The sequence below is a fragment of the Dendropsophus ebraccatus genome, chromosome 3, assembly GCF_027789765.1.
Source record: "Dendropsophus ebraccatus isolate aDenEbr1 chromosome 3, aDenEbr1.pat, whole genome shotgun sequence".
Taxonomy (NCBI): domain Eukaryota; kingdom Metazoa; phylum Chordata; class Amphibia; order Anura; family Hylidae; genus Dendropsophus; species Dendropsophus ebraccatus.
In genome coordinates this window covers 33494484-33518480 of record NC_091456.1, presented here as the reverse complement: position 1 = coordinate 33518480, position 23997 = coordinate 33494484, and the positions used below count along the sequence as shown (strand labels likewise).

Below are 23997 nucleotides of genomic sequence, written 5' to 3'. Positions count from 1 at the left end.
GATGTATCCTGCCTCCTACCTCCCGCCTCACAGCGCTACAGTAACGTCTCCCCGCCTCAGCTGTCACAGCCGCGCCACAGCCATCACTATGGCGACCAGAAACACCGGAACAGGAAGTTGTCCCTGTAAGCCGTGCTGGCCGTTACACACAACATAGGACAAGAAAGGAAGGTAACGAGTCCGCGCTGTAGTGTTATGTCCGGTGATAGTGGAGGCTCTGACACACTGCTGTGCTGTATGTTCCTGAACTCGCAGCCCTGACACGGGAGATTGGTTGTACTGACAGATTCCTGTATGTACCAGTGTCCTGCTGTATGTCCTATACTGACCTGTGTGCTGTGTGTATATGCTGTATGTCCTATACTGACCCGTGTGCTGTGTGTATATACTGTATGTCCTATACTGACCTGTGTGCTGTGTATATACTGTATGTCCTATACTGACCTGTGTGTATATACTGTATGTCCTATACTGACCTGTGTGCTGTGTGTATATACTGTATGTCCTATACTGACCTGTGTGTGTATATACTGTATGTCCTATACTGACCAGTGTGCTGTGTATATACTGTATGTCCTATACTGACCTGTGTGTGTATATACTGTATGTCCTATACTGACCAGTGTGCTGTGTATATACTGTATGTCCTATACTGACCTGTGTGTGTATATACTGTATGTCCTATACTGACCTGTGTGTGTATATACTGTATGTCCTATACTGACCTGTGTGTGTATATACTGTATGTCCTATACTGACCTGTGTGTGTATATACTGTATGTCCTATACTGACCTGTGTGTGTATATACTGTATGTCCTATACTGACCTGTGTGTGTATATACTGTATGTCCTATACTGACCTGTGTGTGTATATACTGTATGTCCTATACTGACCTGTGTGTGTATATACTGTATGTCCTATACTGACCTGTGTGTGTATATACTGTATGTCCTATACTGACCTGTGTGTGTATATACTGTATGTCCTATACTGACCTGTGTGCTGTGTGTGTATATACTGTATGTCCTATACTGACCCGTGTGCTGTGTGTATACTGTATGTCCTATACTGACCCGTGTGCTGTGTGTATATACTGTATGTCCTATACTGACCTGTGTGTATATGCTGTATGTCCTATACTGACCTGTGTGCTGTGTATATACTGTATGTCCTATACTGACCTGTGTGTATATGCTGTATGTCCTATACTGACCTGTGTGCTGTGTATATACTGTATGTCCTATACCAGGGGTGGGGAACCTCCGGCCCGCGGGCCGCATCCGGCCCCTGAGACCTCCCGATGCGGCCCGCGGCCCGCAGCTCCCCTGTGATGCTCGCCGCTCTGCTGGGGAAGAAGCCGGCATACACCGCATCCTCCGGTGTCTGTGACAGCTGGCGGACACAGGAGGATGCTGTCTATGCCGGCTTCTTCCCCAGCAGAGCGGCGCGTGTCTTTAGTCTCCTGCGGGCCACGCGCGATGACGTCATTTCATCGCGCACCGCCTGCAGGAGAAGACCGGCACAGAGGACCTGGGAGAGAAGAGGACCTGGACTGCGTGGGAGCGGAGGTAAGGTGAGTGGGATGTTTATTTTTTTATTTGGGGGTTAACTAGGATCCCAGGGAAATGACTGATGGGGGGGGACAACTAGGCTACCAGGGACATGACTGATGGGGGGGACAACTGGGCTACCAGGGACATGACTGATGGGGGGGGACAACTAGGCTAAGAGGGACATGACTGATGGGGGGGGACAACTAGGCTACCAGGGACATGACTGATGGGGGGGGGGACAACTAGGCTACCAGGGACATGACTGAGGGTGGGGGAATAACTAGGCTACCAGGGACATGACTGATGGGGGGGACAACTAGGCTACCAGGGACATGACTGATCGGGGGGACAACTACGCTACCAGGGACATGACTGATGGGGGGGGGGGGGGGAATAACTAGGCTACCAGAGACATGACTGATGGGGGGGGGGGGGAATAACTAGGCTACCAGGGACATAACTGATGGGGGGGGGGGGACAACTAGGCTACCAGGGACATGCCTGATGGGGGGGGGGAATAACTAGGCTACCAGGGACATGCCTGATGGGGGTTAACTAGGCTACCAGGGACATGCCTGATGGGGGGGGGGGAATAACTAGGCTACCAGGGACATGCCTGATGGGGGGGGGGACAACTAGGCCACCAGGGACATGACTGATGGGGGGGACAACTAGGCTACCAGGGACATGACTGATGGGGGGGACAACTAGGCTACCAGAGACATGACTGATGGGGGGGGGGGGGGGGGACAACTAGGCTACCAGGGACATGACTGATGGGGGGGACAACTAGGCTACCAGGGACATGACTGATGGGGGGATAACTAGGCCACCAGGGACATGACTGATGGGGGAGACAACTAGGCTACCAGGGACATGACTGATGGGGGGGGACAACTAGGCTACCAGGGACATGACTGATGGGGGATAACTAGGCCACCAGGGACATGACTGATGGGGGGGGGGGGACAACTAGGCTACCAGGGACATGACTGATGGGGGGGGACAACTAGGCTACCAGGGACATGACTGATGGGGGGGACAACTAGGCTGTCAGAGACATGACTTGGGGGTTAACTAGACTACAAGGGGCATCACTGGGGGTTAACTACAATAGCAGGGGCACTAGGGGAACAATACTATGCCTTGTCCTGGGTGCTGCAAACCCCCGCTACTAACTGCCGCGCACGGTATGCGGCCCTCGAATGATTTTATTAATGCCCGACCGGCCCTCGACATGGAAAAGGTTCCCCACCCCTGTCCTATACTGACCTGTGTGCTGTGTGTATATACTGTATGTCCTATACTGACCTGTGTGCTGTGTGTATACTGTATGTCCTATACTGACCTGTGTGTATATACTGTATGTCCTATACTGACCCGTGTGCTGTGTATATACTGTATGTCCTATACTGACCTGTGTGCTGTGTGTGTGTATACTGTATGTCCTATACTGACCCGTGTGCTGTGTATATACTGTATGTCCTATACTGACCTGTGTGCTGTGTGTATACTGTATGTCCTATACTGACCTGTGTGCTGTGTGTATACTGTATGTCCTATACTGACCTGTGTGTGTATACTGTATGTCCTATACTGACCCGTGTGCTGTGTATATACTGTATGTCCTATACTGACCTGTGTGTGTATATACTGTATGTCCTATACTGACCCGTGTGCTGTGTGTATACTGTATGTCCTATACTGACCTGTGTGCTGTGTGTATACTGTATGTCCTATACTGACCTGTGTGTGTATACTGTATGTCCTATACTGACCCGTGTGCTGTGTATATACTGTATGTCCTATACTGACCTGTGTGCTGTGTGTATACTGTATGTCCTATACTGACCTGTGTGTATATGCTGTATGTCCTATACTGACCTGTGTGCTGTGTGTATACTGTATGTCCTATACTGACCCGTGTGCTGTGTGTATATACTGTATGTCCTATACTGACCCGTGTGCTGTGTGTATACTGTATGTCCTATACTGACCTGTGTGTGTGTATATACTGTATGTCCTATACTGACCCGTGTGCTGTGTGTATACTGTATGTCCTATACTGACCCGTGTGCTGTGTGTATACTGTATGTCCTATACTGACCCGTGTGCTGTGTGTATACTGTATGTCCTATACTGACCTGTGTGCTGTGTATATACTGTATGTCCTATACTGACCTGTGTGCTGTGTATATACTGTATGTCCTATACTGACCTGTGTGCTGTGTATATACTGTATGTCCTATACTGACCTGTGTGGTGTGTGTATACTGTATGTCCTATACTGACCTGTGTGGTGTGTGTATACTGTATGTCCTATACTGACCTGTGTGGTGTGTGTATATACTGTATGTCCTATACTGACCTGTGTGTGTATACTGTATGTCCTATACTGACCTGTGTGTGTATACTGTATGTCCTATACTGACCTGTGTGCTGTGTGTGTATATACTGTATGTCCTATGCTGACCTGTGTGTGTATATACTGTGTCCTATGCTGACGTGTGTGTGTGTATATTGTATGTCCTATACTGACCTGTGTGTGTATACTGTATGTCCTATACTGACCTGTGTGCTGTGTGTGTATATACTGTATGTCCTATGCTGACCTGTGTGTGTATATACTGTGTCCTATGCTGACCTGTGTGTGTATATACTGTATGTCCTATACTGACCTGTGTGCTGTGTGTGTGTGTGTGTATATATATACTGTATTTCCTATACTGACCAGTGTGGTGTGTGTGTATATATACTGTATTTCCTATACTGACCAGTGTGTGTGTATGTGTATATACTGTATTTCCTATACTGACCAGTGTGTGTGTGTGTGTGTGTGTGTGTATATGCTGTATGTCCTATACTGACCTGTGTGGTGTGTGTGTGTGTGTATATGCTGTATGTCCTATACTGACCTGTGTGCTGTGTGTATACTGTATGTCCTATACTGACCCGTGTGCTGTGTGTATACTGTATGTCCTATACTGACCCGTGTGGTGTGGTGTATATGCTGTATGTCCTATACTGACCCGTGTGGTGTGGTGTATATGCTGTATGTCCTATACTGACCTGTGTGGTGTGTATACTGTATTTCCTATACTGGCCTGTGTGCTGTGTGTGTATATAATGTATTTCCTATACTGACCTGTGTGGTGTATATGCTGTATACCAGGGTTATATTGTGCTGTATTGACCTGTATGATGTGTATACTAGTGTTATAGTGTGCTGTACGGACCTGTATGGTGTGTATGCCATATACCAGTGTTATAGTGTGCTGTACTGACCTGTATGATGTGTATACTGTATACCAGGGTTATAGTGTGCTGTACTGACCTGTATGGTGTGTATACTGTATACCAGGGTTATATTATGCAGATCTTTATACTGCATATACCTCATTATGAAAGTGCAGTATATATCTGGCATGGTTTGGTAATGGAAGGAGGGGATCAGGTTACTAGTACATTAGATCTATAGGTACTACATGACATGCTTTACATAGTGATAACTTTTCCTGCAGTATCTTAGGCTGCCTTTACTAAGGCCTGGTTCACATATTGCATAATCTGCACTGAACAGTGCCAGTACATTACAATTTATGGGGCAAAAGTTTTAGCAAATCCACTTTTGAGGTTTTTAGTGGTGGTGGTGGTGGGGGGGTACAATAATAATTTTTTGTGAACTGCTTTTTTACGTTTATTTGCTTGAAGTTTTCCTTTTACACAGTTTTTGTAACAGGTTTTCAGAAGTGCTATCTGACCATATTTGCATATATACAGGACCCACTTTACATAGGACTCTCTTTCCATTAGCGTCCTGGAGACTGTGGTTTCTCCTACCATGATAGAAATTCTAGGAAGCCATTTGAAGTATCAGAAGATTAGTGTTACACGAACCACTCTATATAACAGAGGCTCACATACTTATGATATTGTATTATCATTAGAGATGAGCGAACCTGGAGCATGCTCGAGTCCATCCGAACCCGAACTTTCGACATTTGATTAGTGGTGGCTGCTGAAATTGGATAAAGCCCTAAGGCTATGTTGAAAACATAGATATAGTCAATCCATAGTCATGGATATAGTCAAATACCAAACGTTTGGGTTCGGATCGACTTGAACCTGAACCCGGTTCGCTCATCTCTAATTATCATGTTATGTTCTACTCATCTCTTGATATGACTGTCTACTTTTTGTGATCAGATGGCATTACCTACACTCCCATCAAGCTGGCATAGTCGCAGTAGAATGCTAGAGAAGCAGATTGTGCGTCACCGGGAGCAAGAGGCCCGATTCCGCCATGAGTGGGATTTGGCCAACCGGTATTTTAAACAGTCCGATGTGTGCAGCAGTAAACAAGCCCAGTGGAGTTCTCGGCTTTCATATGAACAAAGGTAAAAGTATAAACCATTCTCTTTTTGTATGCCAGGGAACCTTTTTTTTTTCTGCCATGAGCTATTTAAATATGTACAGTATAATATCGTTCTCAGGCCTCATAGTGTAGCGTACATTGTAAAAGGTGAATCACTGAAGGATAACGTGGATCAGAGGTTCCCTACCCCTGCTCTGTACTGATTTACTGTATGGAATCTCTTACAGCGGCACGGAACCACAGTCATGTATGAAATAAATAAACTATCTTTTTTCATAATGAATACAAAAGGCAGAATTCTCCTATATCCAAGACAAAGAGTGCAGCTCTGGTGCAAATAGAAACAAAGTTTATTGAGGTTGACCGCACATTATCGGTCACACAAACTCACTGATGTCAATGCGTTTCAGGCACAGTGGTCCCTTAATCATAGCCGTTAGTCTGAATTTTCATATATATATATATATATATATATATATATATATATATATATATATATATATATATATATATATATTAGAGCTGGGCGGTATACCGCAAAAATACCGATACCGTCACTGGCGTCGGTTAACCGACCTCAACTTAGCCAGGACGGTATCTGCGGTATTTTTGTACTTCCTGTCCCGTCAGAGCACACATGCGCGCCGCCCGGCATTAGCGCTGCACGTTACGTGCAGGGACGCCGGCATCAGAGCGGGAGGAGGAGGAGGGGCAGCAGCAAAAGCTTACCTCCCGCCCCCCGCAAGTCCCGTCCAAGCGCTCGCTCTCCCCACCCGTCCGGTCCCACCTCACATGTCCAAGGCCCCCACCCCACTGGTCCGGTCCCGTCCCGTCCGAGGCCTCACCACCTCTCCTCACCCGTCCGAGGCCCCTACCGGTCCGGTCCTATCTGAGCGCCCCCCACATCCGGCCGGCGAGCGCTGCACGTGTGTGTGCCGGGACGCTGGCATTTCAGAGCTGGAGCTGGAGGAGCAGCACTTGGCGGCAGCTGTCCTGTAGTTCCCTCATTAACAGTACAGGAGTCTAGCATAGGAGGAATGGATGTGCTGCAGCAAGCAGGATGTCACACACAGCAACTCCTCCTCCTATGCTACACTCCTGTACTGTTAATGAGGGAACTACAGTCATACACCCCTGCCCCCCCCCCCCCCCCGTACAGTCATAGACCCCTATCCCCCCCTGTACAGTCATAGACCCCTATCCCCCCCTGTACAGTCATAGACCCCTATCCCCCCCCCTGTACAGTCATACACCCCTATCCCCCCCTGTACAGTCATACACCCCTATCCCCCCCTGTACAGTCATACACCCCTATCCCCCCCCCTGTACAGTCATACACCCCTATCCCCCCTGTACAGTCATAGACCCCTATCCCCCCCTGTACAGTCATACACCCCTATCCCCCCCTGTACAGTCATACACCCCTGCCCCCCCTGTACAGTCATACACCCCTGTCCACCCCCTCCCTTTATAGTCATACACCCCTGCCCCCCCTGTACAGTCATACACCCCTGTCCACCCCCTCCCTTTATAGTCATACACCCCTGTCCACCCCCCCCTGTATAGTCATACACCCCTGTCTGCGCCCCCCTGTATAGTCATACACCCCTGTCTGCGCCCCCCTGTATAGTCATACACCCCTGTCACCCCCCCGTATAGTCATACACCCCTGTTGGCCCCCCTGTATATAGTCATACACCCCTGTCGGCCCTCCCTGTATATAGTCATACACCCCTGTCGGCCCTCCCTGTACAGTCATACACCCCTGTCGGCCCTCCCTGTACAGTCATACACCCCTGTCGGCCCTCCCTGTACAGTCATACACCCCTGTCGGCCCCCCCTGTACAGTCATACACCCCTGTCGGCCCCCCCCTGTACAGTCATACACCCCTGTCGGCCCCCCCTGTACAGTCATGCACCCCTGTCGGCCCCCCCTGTACAGTCATACACCCCTGTCGGCCCCCCCTCTATAGTCATACATCCCCAAATAATGACAAATGGTAATGATAATAATAATGATAATAGACTAACCACGGGTTGCTGCTGAGTGAGTTCTTTTTTACTTTTTTGATATCGCCAGTTTGGCATGGCAAGTGGGTGTGGTTTGTAAAAAGGGGCGTGTCATAATTATCGTTCAGTTATCGTCACCGCGGCTACATGTGCGATAAACCGCGATATTGATTTTGGCCCATATCGCCCAGCCCTAATATATATATATATATATATATATATATATATATATATATATATATATATATATATATATATATATATATATACACATAAACACACACAAATAAATGTGGTATAATTTTTATATCTCACATGATCATATGAAAGGTTACCATGAACTTGAGGCTCCAAAGGTGCACACAAACTTGCACACACCATACTTTGAAGGGGTTATCCAGGGAGCAGAACAGGCATTAACATTTCCATAATGAGAAGGGGTGGGTACTAAGTTACAATCATCATAACAAAAGGCAGCATTGTGTATCTGTTAGACAGTAGATGTTGGTGTTGTTTTGTCTGCACATGATTATTGCATGTTGGTACCCGCTTCCTCTTGTCTTAAAGGTATACTTTTTTGCTCCCCTGACAACCCCTTTAAAGGGGTTCCCTAGCAAAAAATACATTTTTCAAATCAACCGTTGCCAGAAAGTTATACAGATTTGTAAATTCTAAAAACTTTAAAAAAAAACCTAATTTCTTCCAGTATTTATCAGCTGCTGTATAAGACATATTTTGCCAGAATATCCCTTTAATAGCAGTAGTACAAGGAACTATAGTATCGGCCGGATGAACATCACTTTATTGGAATTGGAATACGGGCACATTCAGGTGTGCCCACACTCCAATTAGCCATAGAGCACAATGTAAAGTACGTCCGGGAGCCATACTTTACATTGTGCGCACGGGCTATGTTGTGCGGCCGCTGTTTGCTGAATAGCGGCCGCACAGAATTGATCTGTCAATTAATTTGTGCAGCCCGCAGAGAACCACGGCCGTAGTGTATACACTATGGCTGTTATTCCACGCAATCTAATGTAATGCTGCAGTGTCAATAGCCTCAACGGCCTTTGTTTAATGAAAAAAATACACTGTGTGAACGAGGCCTTACAATAGAAAGCTGTTTGTATACTTGAAAAATGAATTTTATTAGGTAATAATCTGGAAATCTGAAGATACTTATACTATAGTATATCTTTTAGTATGAATGCTTACCATCGGGAGAAGCAGAAAGAGGAGAAAAAGAGGAACTTGGAGCGACGAAGGGAAGAGCTTCGCAAACTGTTACAGGAAGAGCGAGATTTACTTGAGGCAGAACTCCGGGAGCTGTCTCGAAACAAGGATCCTGATCTTGCTAGCATGAGAGAGAAAGCGGACGGGCTGAAGTCAGCTCGGGAAGAGAGGAGAAAAAAGGTTTCTTTAATTGCTTACCCTTAATGAGAGTCTGAAATTATTAGATGAAGAATTAACACTAAAACTTCTGTGTCTAGGTCGCCGACGAATTACTGTATGAGCAGTGGAAGATGAACAATATGAAGCTGCGAGAGGTAAAAACATCTTCTTTTCATGTTTAAGGTGAAACAGATTTTGATTTGAAAAACATTGTTTATATCTGCATTGCCTTAAAGCGTACCTGTCAGAAGTTTTGTCAGATCTGAGTGTTTAGACCCTAAACAATCAGTAGAATGAGCGGGGAAAGAACTGCACTGAAGCATGGTCTGCTCCCCACTCTGTGTCACTGAGAAGAGATGGGCCCCATAGACTTTCATTATGTGGCCATCTTCTCACATTACAGGAGTGTGCTGAGCGCGACTTCTTCCTGCTCCTTCTCTCGATCAGTCAGTCCCTGACGTTGTCAAAATTTTTTGGGGGGTGACAGTGCCTCTTTAAAAATTAAAACTTACTTGTCCCCTATCCACAGGCTAGGAAACAATCCAGAGAACGTGGGGGGTCCGAACTCTTTACACCCTAGAGATCTCCAGATCTTCCTTTGGCTCCTTTCTTTTTAATACAGCCGAGAGTCAGCACATGACCCGCAGCTCCTCTATTCATTCTCTATAGAGCTGCCGGAAAGAGCCAAGTGCTGTACTCGGCTCTCTCTGGCGGCTCCATAGAAATTGAATAGACCTGCGGGTCCCATGCCAACCCACGGCTGTATTCAAAACCGCTGGGGCGAATGGTCAGACCCCTTTTCTCCCCACTACACGTGTGCGATCTCTTACTATCTTGAGTATAGCGGACAAGTAAGTTTCAAGACATTGCACATTGCCAGCTTGGCTGTTTTCTGTTCCTTGCTTCTATAGTATTAATATGGTTTAAAGGGAAACAATCATCAGGTAAGACATATCTAACCTTACCTTCATCCTCAACGCTTCGTAAACAAAAGGGACATATCAGCAGGTTAGATTTGTCTAACCTGCTGATAGTTTATTAATACCATAAATACTCACAGATAACTCATCCTGTCAGAGGAAGTCAAGAAACCGAAGACAGCCAAGCTGGCAATGTGCAATGTCTTATTGACGATTAAAGGGAGTTGTGTAAACAGCGTACCATCACAAACTACTCTCTACGTGTTTCCTGGAGTTACTAACTGCATACTTGTGTTGATTTTTCTTGTCTTAATCCCTTTTTTAATGATCCAACTTATGATTTTCTATGTAGGTGGAATCCACTTTACACAAAAAGCATGTGGTTGACGCTTGGACAGAGCAAGTCACAGAGAAGGATCAGGTAACATTTTGAGCACTTGTGGTTGTTCATTGTTATAGGAATTTCTTACGAGAAGGTTAATGTCATTTATTTCTTATAATTAAAGAATTCAATGAGGTTTTGCTTCATGGTCATTTATGAAAGTGACTTCCTTGTTTTTCCATGTAGAAAAAAATTGTTGAGGAGGAAGAGAAAAAGAGGTTTGAAAACCAGTATGAGCTTGCCAGGAAACAGGCCTTGGAAAATATCAAAAAGGAAGAGGAGAGACGTCGCCAAGCAGAAAGGGAACGCGCTGACATTCTGCGTCAGCAAATGGAGGAGCTTAAGTTGAGGGATTTGGAGGTAAATTTATCAGCCATTGTATCTGTCATTGTCTTTGAAGTGCAGGTAAAGGCTTCTAGTATAAGTAAATTTCACCCATGGCTGCATGGATAGCACTATTATCTTGCTGGAAGTCCATGATTGTGAATCCAACCAGGACAATGTCTTGATTCAGTTTTTTATTTGCTTTGCACTTTATGGCTTTTCTACAGGTATGTTGGGGGGGGGGGACATATCTTGGCAAAAAGTGCAGATCTTGGCCCAAACTGCTAATCTGATGTAGTTTTCCACAATTATTTGCGACTGCTAACAGGTGGCAGGGGAGGCGCGGTTCCTCCTCACCCATCAGAGGAGTTTCAAGCAGTTGCAAATAATTGCGGAAAACTACACCAGAACTACACTGTTTTATAGATCACCGGATTTATTGAGAGGCGGGCACCTCTTAGTAAATGAGGGTGGGGATTTATGTTAGACAAGTACGACGGTCTTGATAAGTGTCCCCTTCTGGGGACACTTTCACACTTCATCACACATAGGTCTGCATAGGTGCCTTAGGCTCAAAACAATGAAAATATATTAAAGTTGTTACTGATAATTAGTAATAGATATTTTACAGTATGAGGCTGGGTTCACATTATGTATATTTGAGGCTGTATTTGGTCCTCATGTCAGGTCCTCATAGCAACCAAAACCAGGAGTGGATTGAAAACACAGAAAGGCTCTGTTCACACAATGTTGAAATTGAGTGGATGGCCGCCATATAACGGTAAATAACTTCCATTATTTCAATACAACAGCCGTTGTTCTAAAATAACAGCAAATATTTGCCATTAAATGGCGGCCATCCACTCAATTACAACATTATGTGAACAGATCCTTTCTGTTTTTTCAATCCACTCCTTGTTTTGGTTGCTATACAGCCTCAAACATACAGCCTCAAATATACGTAGTGTGAACCCAGCCTTAATGCATATTTGCAGTTACTCAGGTCACATACGTTCTTTTCCACCACCTTGGCCGTGGAATCATTTTATTTAACATAGTTAAATATGTAATAAAACAAGCTTAATGGGGTTATCTAGAATAAGAAAAAATACAGCTGCATTCTTCTAGAAACAATGCTATCCCTTTCCCCAATTTGGATTTGGCATTACAGTTCAGTTCACTGAAGTGAATGGAGTTATGTTCTACTACATACAACCTGAAACGACAATTCTTTTTATTTCATTTTTTAATCTTTGATAACTCCAAGATTAAGAAAGCAGCCGTGTTTTTCTGAGCCTGTATAACCCCCTTAAGTGAATGCCACAGTGGAACTGTAAGTTCCTGTGTGAACTGGTGAAAATGGCATTTTCCAGCGTTGCGGGGTCAGATGCAAAAAAGTCTATTTGCATGCACTTGTGTGAATAAATAATTTGCATCCTGATCCTCTGCCTCACTAGCGCCAGAGGGTTGGGGAGGGGACGCAACGGAGGGTGCGGCTGTGCACAAAGGGGGTGTTGCCACTACGTGTGCTGCATTTTTTTCAGCAAAAAAATGTTAGAGAAACCTACGCCAGCTCTGTGCAATGCCTCTACCGCAGTGCCTCTATAAATCCCGTCTGCACCTGAGCCACTTCATGTGTTCGCACGGGATTTATGTAGAGGCATTGCGCCTCTACATAAATCCAGCCAGCTTCGGCGCTGCAGGGACATTTTTAATCCTGGCGCTAAAAACGCTGAACGTAATAAATTGTCCCCCCATGTGTTTTGATTATTGGTCTAATACGTTTATACTGTGCTTTGTGACTGTCATAAAAGCATAAGGAATTGCAACGTTGAAAAAAAAGGTCATGTGTTCTTCGTATCTTTATTGATTTGGGATATCTTTTACTACTATATGAAATGACAAAACGTCTTTTAATAGATAACTTTTCCACTCAGGCTCAGAAGTTAAAGAAAGAACAAGAAGATTTATTGCGGCAACAGTGGGAAGTGGAGGAGCTTCAGGAGGAGAGGAAGAAAATTGAGGAGCACAGGAAAAAATCAGAACTCGGGTGAGTGCCAGACTGTCTGAATTGCTTTACTGATATGTTGAGTGCTTTTACTGCTAAAACCATCAGTGGCCATTCTGAATTAGCGCCCGTGCAAACTGAGTAAAAGAAGCGGAATTTACGAGCGGATTCTGCTTGTCATTCTGCCTGTCATATTGCTTCAATGGGAATTTTTGTACGCCTCTGCTCAAAGAATAAACATGTTCATTCTTTAAGCAGAGATGCAAGAGAAATCCCATTGAAGCAATAGGACAGGCAGAAGGACAAGTGGAATCCGCTCGTAAGTTCCACCTTATTTACTCAGTGCGTATAGGCCCTTAAAGCTAAATCAGCAAACATCAGCAGTGACACTCATTTTTGAGTGCTGTTTTGTTATTGAGCTCCTTGAAGGCCCCCTGCATGGTCCAGAGCTGTTTCTCAGCCTGTCTCTTTCAGGGAGCGTTGCCAGAGCTGGTCTGTTTGCCAGCAGGACTAGCACCCGGACTTCCTCTCCTTTACATCTCTGATCAGTCACAGGAAAGCACATACTACTCTCTGCTATGGCATGACATGTCCTGAATAGGCTGGAACTTTATTGGGGGAGGAGGGTGTTTATTTACAATACTATACAATACAATACAATACCATAGATGGTATGTGCTCAGTAGAAGGGGGTATTGCACTGGGCTTGCATGGAGCTATGTGAACATAAAAAAAAGAAACAGCAGCAAGATCACAAGGAAGGGGGGATTACATCACATAAGCAGCTCTGGTCTAAGCAGTGAAATGCTGCTGATGGCAATGACTAAAGAGAGGAGAGCGAGTGATTAGATTTAGGAGGCAGCACTTTGTATATATAGTTACAACACACGTATTTACACGTATTCATCCACCACCCTGCAGTGATAAGTGACCCCTAGATACATCACTGCAAAGGAGGCAGCGGGCAGGTGGGTCAGTGCATTGAGTGGTAAAGTGCCATCCCCTAGTGCAGCAGACATACTCAATAGCCTATTAATAAAAAGGATTGTAAAGCTACACAGTTACTGTTTCCATTCCCCTGTTGGCTCATAGCAGTTTAGATTCTTCTAATTTGCTCTTTGTTTCCTTTTAAAGGAACTGAGATCTGTATTGCAAGTACTGGAGTGCAGTGAAGTAGCAGTTTTGCACAGTCAGTCAAATTTAATAAATCCATGTGTGTAAAACTTTTTATTATCTTTTAGTCACTTCCTGAGTCGGCAGTACACAGCACAGATGAAGAGAAGAGCCCAAATGGTACAGGAAGAGCTGGTAAGACTAGTGTTACATACATAAATTGTAGGGCATTTTAATTTTAAAATCAAGGTCGCTTCTCTTTGTCCTCTGTAGGCAAATTTTTTTTATACCATATAATAAAATCGAGATGTCACCACCTAATACTTATTTATAAAAAAAAAAAAAACAACAGTTAAAGGCTGTGTTCTAACTTTTGGAACATATCAAGCAAAGGTGGCCGTCTCTATATATATAGGCGGACACTAATAATGATAGTCATCTTCATTAGCAGCAATCTATATAACGAGACAGCTGGGAAGTGGGAACATAACCATATAATGCACAAGATCGCCGGATGAATGGTTCTGCAGTGGACATTTACTGCAGGTATAATGAGCACGGCACTCTCCTTAATCACTCGTATAGCTTTTTACAAGCCTTTTTGCTACACAAGCTTGTGCAATGTCAGTGGTGGGGATTATGTACTGCTGAGGTGTCCTGTGAACATCTGAAAAGCACATGTGGTTTAGAGAGAAACATTAACCCCTTAAAGCGAATGTACTATGAGTACATTCACTTTAAGTTTTGCACAAGAATAAAATGGCGCCGGTGGCGTGGTCTGATTTTTTTTTAACTGCGGCTTGGTCTATTACCAGCACACTGCCCCAGGCTGAAGCACTGGAGGCGTGCCGCCCTGCCCCTACTGGAAGGAAACCCCCTCCCCTCTATGATGCGGCTACATTAATTCTAATGGCAGAACTCCAGTGCCTTAGCCCTGGCCAGTGCTTGGAATTAGACCTGTGCCATGCCCGGGAATCGAGCCACAGTTCAAAAAAAGGACAGCAGCACCAGCTTCTATGCGTCGGCGCTGTTCTATTCATGTGCAAAATTTAGAACGAGTGTACTGATGGTTCATTCGCTTTAATGAACCTTGGCATATAACAGTACGTCAGGAGCCTCAAGTAGCTGAAACACCTTGACTTATTACAGATGTGGTGATGTGCCCAGCTTTATATTTTCTTTAGTTTAGTATTTTAATTTCCCATAAACAATTCAACGCAGTATACCATAAGAACACTCAAAAGTTATTGTGAAAAGCTGGTAATATATTACCATATATATTAGGATATTTAGTAGAGATATAAGAAAGGACACATCTGTATGTCAAGATAATTGTTTGTGACTGTGTGACGGCTATGTACGCAGACTCACTCCTGCCACTCCGTCTAGAATACGAGAAAACTCAGATCTCATCCATTAACTAATTCAGTGCCATGATCAGACCTTAAAGTGTCACTGTCGTTAAAATTTTTATTGCAGAAATCAATAGGACAGGCGATTTTAAGAAACTTTGTAATTGGGTTTATTAGCCAAAAAATGAATTTTTATCATGAAAAATCAGTTTGAAGCTCTCCCCCCTGTCTTCATGGTTTTCCTATGGAAAGAGAAAGTAGAGGCACCAAAACAGGACAACAAAGAGTTAATTTACATTCACATCACAGGCTCTCTCTTCTGACAGTCACCACTGACCTCTGAATAGCAATGTGAATAGCTCCCCCGCTGAGCAATCATTTGTTCTTGGCTCTCAGCTGCTATAATCTCGCTCCTTCCCCCTCCCCTATTCATAGACCAGACAGATCCGACTGATAAAAAAAAACAGCCGAGATTTCCTGATTCTGAGCAGTGGATGACAGAAAGGAGAGGAGGGGGGGACATGCAGATAATGGCATATTTGGCTAATAAACCCAATTACAAAGTTTCTTAAAATCGCCTGGACTATTGATTTCTGCAAAAAGAATTTTTAACGACACTCTAAACACTGCAGGGCTGTCTTTTTAAAAAAATTATATGAAAACGTGTTTTTTTCCAGAAACAGCACCTTTCCTGTTCTCAGTTTGGGTGGGGTTTTGCAATTTACTTTTATTGAAGTGAATGGAGCCGAATTTTGTGGTGCTGTTTTTGCAAGAAAGTAGCTGTGCTTTTTCTAATCCTAGATAACCCCTTTAATGCTTCTATCCTGTTTTAGGAAATGGACATGAAGATACTAGCTGCCCTCATCAGTAGAGAAGATGAGGAGCAACATGTGCAGTCAGCTAGAAGGGAGCAGGCAGCTGCTGATGCAGCCTGGATGAAACGCGTCATTGAAGAGCAGCTACATCTAGAGAGACAGAGAGAAGCCGAGCTTGATACGCTTTTCAGGTGACTTACCTTAGACCATTCTTTCCAGACACTGGAAACTGGATTAGATACTGGTTTTTATTCCCTATACATTTCGTATGTAGTCTAGGTGCATACAGTTGTAACAAGAATTGCGATTTTGTGTCTAGAGCCACTAAAAAGGTTTTCTCAGATTAAGTAAGAGATTGAGGGAGGTCTGACCTCCATATCCCCTGGCAATCTCCAGATCAGCCCCCAGTTTTGAATACAGGCTCATCCATTCTTTATGGAGCCGGGTACAGCACTCAGCTAATTCTGGCAGCTCCATACAGATAGAATAGAGCCGCTGGTCACGTGCCGACCTACGGCTGTGTTTAAAATAAAGGAGCCGAACTATGGAGGTCCCCTTTAAGAGGGCACAGCTGCTGCATATTACTTTTTTTCTTTCTTACTTACTATTTATAACTAGACCTTATGAATGTTCTGCTAGATGCTGCTGCTGCTGCTATCTTATATTACCTGTGTATTTAATTAGTTTTTTAGGGGATGGTCTGTCGTGATTTCTTCTTGTAATAACTTCCCCGATAATTCCTTGAAATTAATGAAATGTATACATAGTCATTCACATGTTCATGTCCTGAAGAACAGCCAAAGATGACAGCTTAACATAATTATAGATTAGTCTCCTCATGCGCTAGTCAGCAGTCTACTCACAGATAAATATAGCTCTAATAACATGTAAGTGTCAGAGATTAACGTATGTGAATATCCTTGCTGATCTTGTTTTCGAGATGACAACCTTTTATTTGTTATGTTGCTCAGGCATTAAAGCCAACCTGTCATTAGTTTTTGGCACCATTAATGGTCACCATAGAGTCATACATTATGTTCTTAGAAAAAAATAAACCTTGAAGGTGCTGTGCTGTTTTGTGGGGTGAAACATTTAAAGTGTCTGTCACTTGGAAAAACTTAAAGTCAAATTTCGTGTATGCGCTTTTCTGCGATTTTATCTTTTTAGTTGGATTGGGGGAGCCTATTTATTCTATATTGTTGCTTCACCCAGTTGACTCTTGCTGGCAATAAAACATGCAACTTTTTTAGAATTGTACTTCTTATTTCTGGTTCTTCACTCACGTTACACATGGGGATCTTTAGAAACATATCAGCGTCATGTTTAACTACATGGTGATGGTTATTGGTGCCCAAACCTAATGACAGGACCCCCTTAATAGGAACCTGACTTAGATAACTATTTGATGAGCCTTGCAGTGAGCCACACTCTTCATTGCTTTCAATTAGGGATATAATATACCATTATACATTATTTCCAAGGCCTTATATAGAAATACTATATTTTAGTTTCAAAAGTCACGAATGAATTTGTCATCAGTTTCTTGCTGCCATAGGCAGCATTAAAGCGACTCTGTACCCACAATCTGCCCCCCCCCCCCCAAACCGCTTGTACCCAGGTGATGCAGTTATTGTCTTAAAAACAACTTGCAGCCCTGTGTCAAATTGGCGTGGCCTAGTGTGTCTATGCGCTAGGATTGCAACACCCCTTCGTCCCTCCTCCCTGTCCTCTTCACCATTAGGAACACGCCTGGGCAGCATTTCTCCTATTCCTCACTTGTCTGAACACTGCACAGGTGCCTTAACGATCCAGTACATGTGCAGTGTTCACACAGGTGATGAATAGGAGAAAACCTGCCTTGGGAATTCCTAATGATGAAGAGGGTGGGAAGGAGGGACGGAGGGGCTAGGCCACACCAATTTGACACAGGGCTGCAAGTTTAAAAGTTGTTTTTTAGGACAATACCTGCATCACCTGCCAAACGGACCCCAGGACAGATCTTGGATTAAAAGCAGCTATCCGAAGGTACAAGCGGTGGGGGAACTTTAAGTACTGGACGGGAATGCTGTAATGTTTCAGAGGAATTATATGTATATGAGAAGCAGGACTATATCTGCCCATTATATCACTAGTATATGGAGGTCGTTAGTGTTTTATATAGCCCTTGGGTTTCAGCAGCAGGAAACCGGTGACAAGCATTAATTTACATTTATCCCAGAAAAAAAAAAAAAATCTTGAAACTTGTGCAATTACTAATCCTCAAACTGTTGAAATAAATTGCACCTATAATTTCTATTTTGCATTACTGTATCTGTATTACTGTAGTGTTTCTAGTGTGCTACTCGCGCAATAAAAATGATGGGGGATTCATACATCGTAGGCAAAAAGGTACGTACACAGAGATGTAACATGAATTAACAGCAATTTCCATAATTACTATTTACTTATTAGGGAAGAAGCCAGACAGGTGTGGGAGAAAAGGGAGGCGGAATGGGAGAGAGAGAGGAATGCACGGAATCGCCTGATGAGAGAGGTAATGCTTCACACTGGTTAGTGTGTGATTTTCTGCCTTGTAGAAGTTTATACTACCGTACTGTGACCTCATCTGGATCTGTGCCACACGTCCAACTTCAAAGTTGGCCTTATATGAGTTGTATCCCATAATTGTCTTGGGAGTGAGCACCTACAATTATGGAAAGCATATGAGACTGCACGTTGGAACATTTCATTGTAAAATACATAAACCTCTTGCCATTTATGGTCTGGCATATCAAAGCATAAGGCATATAGATGCTGCTAAAAAATATATTTTTTTACTAATTTTAGGACACATTGAGGACATTTATATCTGTTTTGTTTGTTTTTTTAAATTTCCCTTAATGTAACTAACTTTTTTTCCGCCCAGTGTGACACATTGATTTTGCCATAGATTTCGGACCATTTTGAAGTGGATAAAATCTGTATATATACATAGCCTAAGGGTCAGTTCACACGTACAGACTCGCAGCGTAAATCACGCTGCGAGTCTGTCAGGTCCTGGCAGTTCCCTGTCACTACATACTCGCTGCGGTCTGAACAACCACTGCATGTATGTAATTCTGCTGCCGCCCGCTGTGTCTGTATACATTACCTGTCCTTGCTGCACGGGGTCCCAGCATCCTGCTCTCCCGCCCAGCCAATCAGTATGTTGCCTAGCCGCAGCCACTGATTGGCTGGGCGAGAGAGCAGGACGCCGGGACCCCGTGTAGCGAGGTAATGTATATACACACAGCAGAGCTGCAGCCGGGCGGCAGCAGAAGGGGTTAAGGGGCCGGCAGAATTACATACTTGCAACGGTCGTTTAGACCGCAGCAAGTATGTAGTTACAGTGAACTGCCAGGACCTGACAGACTCGCAGCGAGATTTACGCTGCAAGTCTGTACGTGTGGACAGACCCTTAAAGGAACACTAAGGGCCTTATTACATGAAGTTGTCTTTATTACACTGAGCCATAATCTGCTGAATCGGCCTGATTCAGCAGATTATGGCTCCCTGTAATAAAGACAACGATCAGCCGATGACAGCAATTATTGGTTGATCGTGTCTTTTGTTCCTGACCTAAAATCATCGGCCCCTGTCCGTGCATCGCTACGTTTAATAGCGATGCACGGCCGACAACTGATGAATGTGTAAAGAAAACAATAAGGTATATTCAAACCTCTGCCCACAGCCGCCAGTGCAACTTCAGGGTCTCTGAACTGACAGGCTTCTCAGCCAATCACTGGCCAGGACCACCACAGCCAGCTCTGAAATTGCAGACATCGGGGGATGCGGAAAGAAAACATATATACTTTATTATTTTACACTTTTAAAGCAAGGGCTGCACGGGCATCGCTAATCTCCATGCAGCCCTTGTTGCAAGATTATCGAGCCCTTTAATAGGCTCAGTAAACGAGAGCTGATCTAGCTGATTGTTCACATTACTAATCAGGCAGTTTAATAGGGCCCTAAGCCAAAACAGGAAAGGTTTTCTTCAGGGATTTGCTACTGTTCTGGACAGTTCCTGTTATGGACAGAGGTGGCAGCAGAGAGTACTGTGTCAGACTGGAAAGAAAACACCACTTCCTGCAGGACATACAGCAGCTGAAAAGCACTGGAAGGTTTGAGATTTTTCACTAAAAGTATTTCACGATTCTATATAATTTTCAGAACATTTTTTTTCTCACAAGAGTACCTCATTAATCAAGTTGTTTATGGCAAAGAGGCTGCTGCTTATAAAGCCTAATCCAAATAATGCTTACATCTGCTGGGCAGTTTTTTTTGCCTCTGTTTTCTCTGCAATTATTAAACACAAATGTACAAACACAGCCCTGGTGCACTACACACTAATTTTTGTGTCATTTGTCTTTACTTTTGGTGTTTTGTTTTTTTATTCAGAATTCTTTCAAAAGTGTCTCTATATAACTTGGGAAAACACCTTTTAACAAAAAAAAACACAACAAAAAAAACATCTGATTAATCTAAAAAGTAAAAGCCATCAAAAATTCTTTATGGTATGTTTTTTACTTAAAGTGAATGTACCATCAGGCCTGGACTGAAGCACTGGAGGCGGGCCGACCCATCCCCAGTGGGAGGAAACCCCCCGCCCCTCTATGATACAGGTCCATTGATTCTAATGGAGCTGTGTCATAAAAGAACAGGGGTTTCTTCCCACTTGGGGTGGGTCGGGCCGCCTCCAGTGCTTCAGTCCGGGCCTGATGGTACATTCCCTTAAAGTAAAAAACATACCATGAAGAATTTTTGATTGCTTTTACTTTATGGATTAGCCAGATGTTTGTATGAAGGAAGCGTAAGGAATGCAGCTTTTGGTAAAAGACCTTACTTTACTACCTTCTTAGGCTATGTTCCCACACAGTATAACAATGGCCGTTGTTATACTAGCCGAACACCGGCAGATGTTGACATGTTCCTGTGGCTATCAGTGCTCTGACAGCTGCAAGAACATTTATTTCCATAAGGCCCATTCAGGGTGTGTATGGAAATCAATTACGCATTAATTTCCATACTCAACACGGATGAACAGATTGCATCAATGTGTGCATGGAAAATTTATAACATCCGCTTTTCGTGGAACAGCAGTTGTTATTAATTGACACGATTATTCGTTTCCATGCCTGCACTGAACAACGTTGTATATGGAACCGGCGGCATAGAATTGATTTCAATGCAATGCCGCCTGGGCTGAAAAGAACGGCCATTCTTTTAAAAAAAAGTAATTTTATATTATTTGGCTCAAGGTATAAGCCGATCATCAAGGACAGTATCTAAATGTTTATTTCAAGATTTTGCCATCTAATGGAACATGCCTAACTTTCTCCCTATCCAGGTGCTGTCTGAAAGGCAGCTACAGATCTATGAGAAAATAGAACAGAATAAACGTGCACAGAGGGAATCGCTAAAGTCTCGCGAACATCTCATCCAGGAGCTTGAAGAGTTCAAGCAACTGACTGCTAGAGAGAAAAAGGAGGAAGAAGAGGTGAAGACAGCTCGAAGACAGGAGCTGGAGGCACAGGTACTAACATTACAGTCCATACACTTATATCCGTCATACTCCTCGGTGTGTCGCCATAATAAGAAACATATGTCCTGCAAAGTCTTAGAGCTCTACATTATTATAGTCGCAAATAATTCTAATGGCAATAACTACATCTCCTAGATTTCTGAGCGACGTTTGCAAGAAAGGGAGGCCATGCTCCTCCTGGAAGAAGAGGAGAGAGAACAAAAACTGGTAGAAGAACAAGAAAATTATTTGGCAGAACAAGAAGCAGAGATCATGACCCAGAGGGGCTATCAGAAAAAGGTAAATTATTCCACAACCATATTATATAAAGTAAATATAGAGGTGTGTGTATGTACATATACAGTGGTGCCTTGGATTATGAGCATAATTTGTTCCGGGACCGTGCTTGTAATCCAAAACAGATTTTCCCATAAGAAATCCTATGCAGACAATTGGTTGCAAACCCCAAAAATAATGATTTATTATTCTAAATAACATGTAAAACAAATGAAACAAACATTCAGAAACAGCAGAATATGTGATATTATAAGTTACTGTACAGTAATGGAGAGGATGGGAAACCCAAGGACAGACAGAGACTGCAGGGAGCATGAAGGAATGAGCAGGACAGATGTGGGCACATACATGCAGCACTCTCTGTCCGGGAGAGAGGGGTTACAGCTATAAGGAGATTACCTCCACAGTCCTGTCCCCTGATGTAAGCCCCAGCCTGAAGTAGATCTGTTATGATTTGGAGGGTTAGGGAGACTACCTGGGTCAGAGTACAGTGCTGTAGACCCCGCTATGCAGACCATGCCCCTCCCCCACTTGCGCTCCCACCCAGTACAGGGAGCTCTTAAACCAAAGCAATGCTCTTAAACCAAGTCACAATTTTGAAAAACTGTGAGCTCTTAAACCAAGTTACTCTTAAACCAAGGTACCACTGTATATAGTTTGTGCTTTACTTCATCTTCTCTTGTGGTGACATACAGTAAGTAGTAGTATACCAATTGCATTGTATTTATTTTTTTTCTATCCTTCATTAAAGGGGCATGATACTTATTCCAGCCACACTTCGATTTTAGGAAATGAATGCATTATTACCCATGCATAAATAACAGTAATAACGGATGCTTCAATATAAACCAGGGCAAATAGTTCTGTAAAACAGAACAGTCACAGGTGGCATCTAAACAACCAGTGCATAAATGCTTTTCAGAATAATGATATAAATAGCATCTAAACCCTATTTACATGCAATGTATATTTTTCAGTATTCTTTTTTTTTTTTGTGTGCAGATGTTCAGTCGCCCACGGCCTGCCTGGTCATGACAGATTACTGCTTGAAAGTTCCAGGACCAAAGTTTTGGCTGACAGCAAAGAGTGCATTGAGTTTGTTTTTAGCATTCCTATGTATATAGCTTTTTAATTTGTACATATTTATATTGTAGAGTGTGTGTGGGTGTATATATGCCTTGCAGAATTCCAAATTGTAGGTATGTTTAAAGGGGTTATAAAGCGCTACAAAAACATGCCACTTCCCCCTACTGTTGTCTCCAGATTGGGTGGGGTTTTGAAACTCAGTCCCATTGAAGTAAATGGAGCTTAATTGCAAACTGCACCTGAACTGGAGACAACAGTAGGGGGAAAAGTGGCCATGTTTTTGTAGCACTGGATAACCCCTTTAAAAGAAGGATGTTATAACATATTTCTAGCCTGGTTCCATGCTGCCACCTAGTGGATGAAAGAAAATATTTAAATATCTGCTGTGGCAATTAAACATTAACAGGTGCAGGCTTCAGGAATATGTGCTAGTTTGCAGCGAGCTACAGATTGCATCTCACTGTAGCCTAGTATGGTTTAAAGGGGTTATGCAGGATTACAGAATGGCCCATGGCTGTGACTAGTGCTGTCATTTAGGAATTAAAGTGGTTATCCAGCAAAAATCTTTTTCTTTCAAATCAGCTGGTATCAGAAAGTTGTAAAGATCTGTATTTTACTTCAATTAAAAAAGCTCAAGTCTTCCCATACTTATTAGCTGCTGTATGTTCTGCAGGAAATGTTTTATTTTCAGTCTGACACAGTGCTCTCTGCTGACATCTCTGGCCAAGACAGGAACTGTCCAGAGCAGGAGAGATGTCAGCAGAGAGCACTGTGTCAGACTGAAAACTGAAAAAATTCCTGCATGACATACAGCAGCTAATAAGTATGG

General features: G+C 43.6%; 1 protein-coding gene across 3 annotated transcripts; it reads left to right on the top strand.

The window, feature by feature from the left end:
- Positions 1 to 23721, top strand: TCHP (trichoplein keratin filament binding). Of its 3 annotated transcripts, none has more exons than XM_069961353.1 (13): positions 1 to 171; positions 5762 to 5952; positions 9143 to 9353; positions 9431 to 9487; positions 10605 to 10673; positions 10821 to 10994; positions 12896 to 13008; positions 14208 to 14274; positions 16265 to 16437; positions 18698 to 18779; positions 21612 to 21797; positions 21942 to 22085; positions 23085 to 23721. In XM_069961353.1, the coding sequence occupies exons 2-13, from the start codon at positions 5762 to 5764 to the stop codon at positions 23115 to 23117; spliced, it is 1500 nt and encodes a 499-aa protein (XP_069817454.1). In that variant the 5' UTR covers positions 1 to 171; the 3' UTR covers positions 23118 to 23721. The 3 variants fall into 3 exon arrangements, with proteins under 3 accessions (XP_069817454.1, XP_069817455.1, XP_069817456.1); XM_069961354.1 differs by lacking the exon at positions 1 to 171 and adding an exon at positions 203 to 292; XM_069961355.1 differs by lacking the exon at positions 1 to 171 and adding an exon at positions 216 to 235.
- Positions 23722 to 23997: the final 276 nt, after the last annotated feature.

Coding starts and splice junctions, on each gene's coding strand:
- TCHP (XM_069961353.1), top strand. CDS start 5,762: ATGGCATTACCTACACTCCCATCAAGCTGGCATAGTCGCAGTAGAATG. Junction 16,438..18,697: donor GAGCTTGATACGCTTTTCAG/GTGACTTACCTT, acceptor TTTACTTATTAG/GGAAGAAGCCAGACAGGTGT. Junction 21,798..21,941: donor GACAGGAGCTGGAGGCACAG/GTACTAACATTA, acceptor TACATCTCCTAG/ATTTCTGAGCGACGTTTGCA.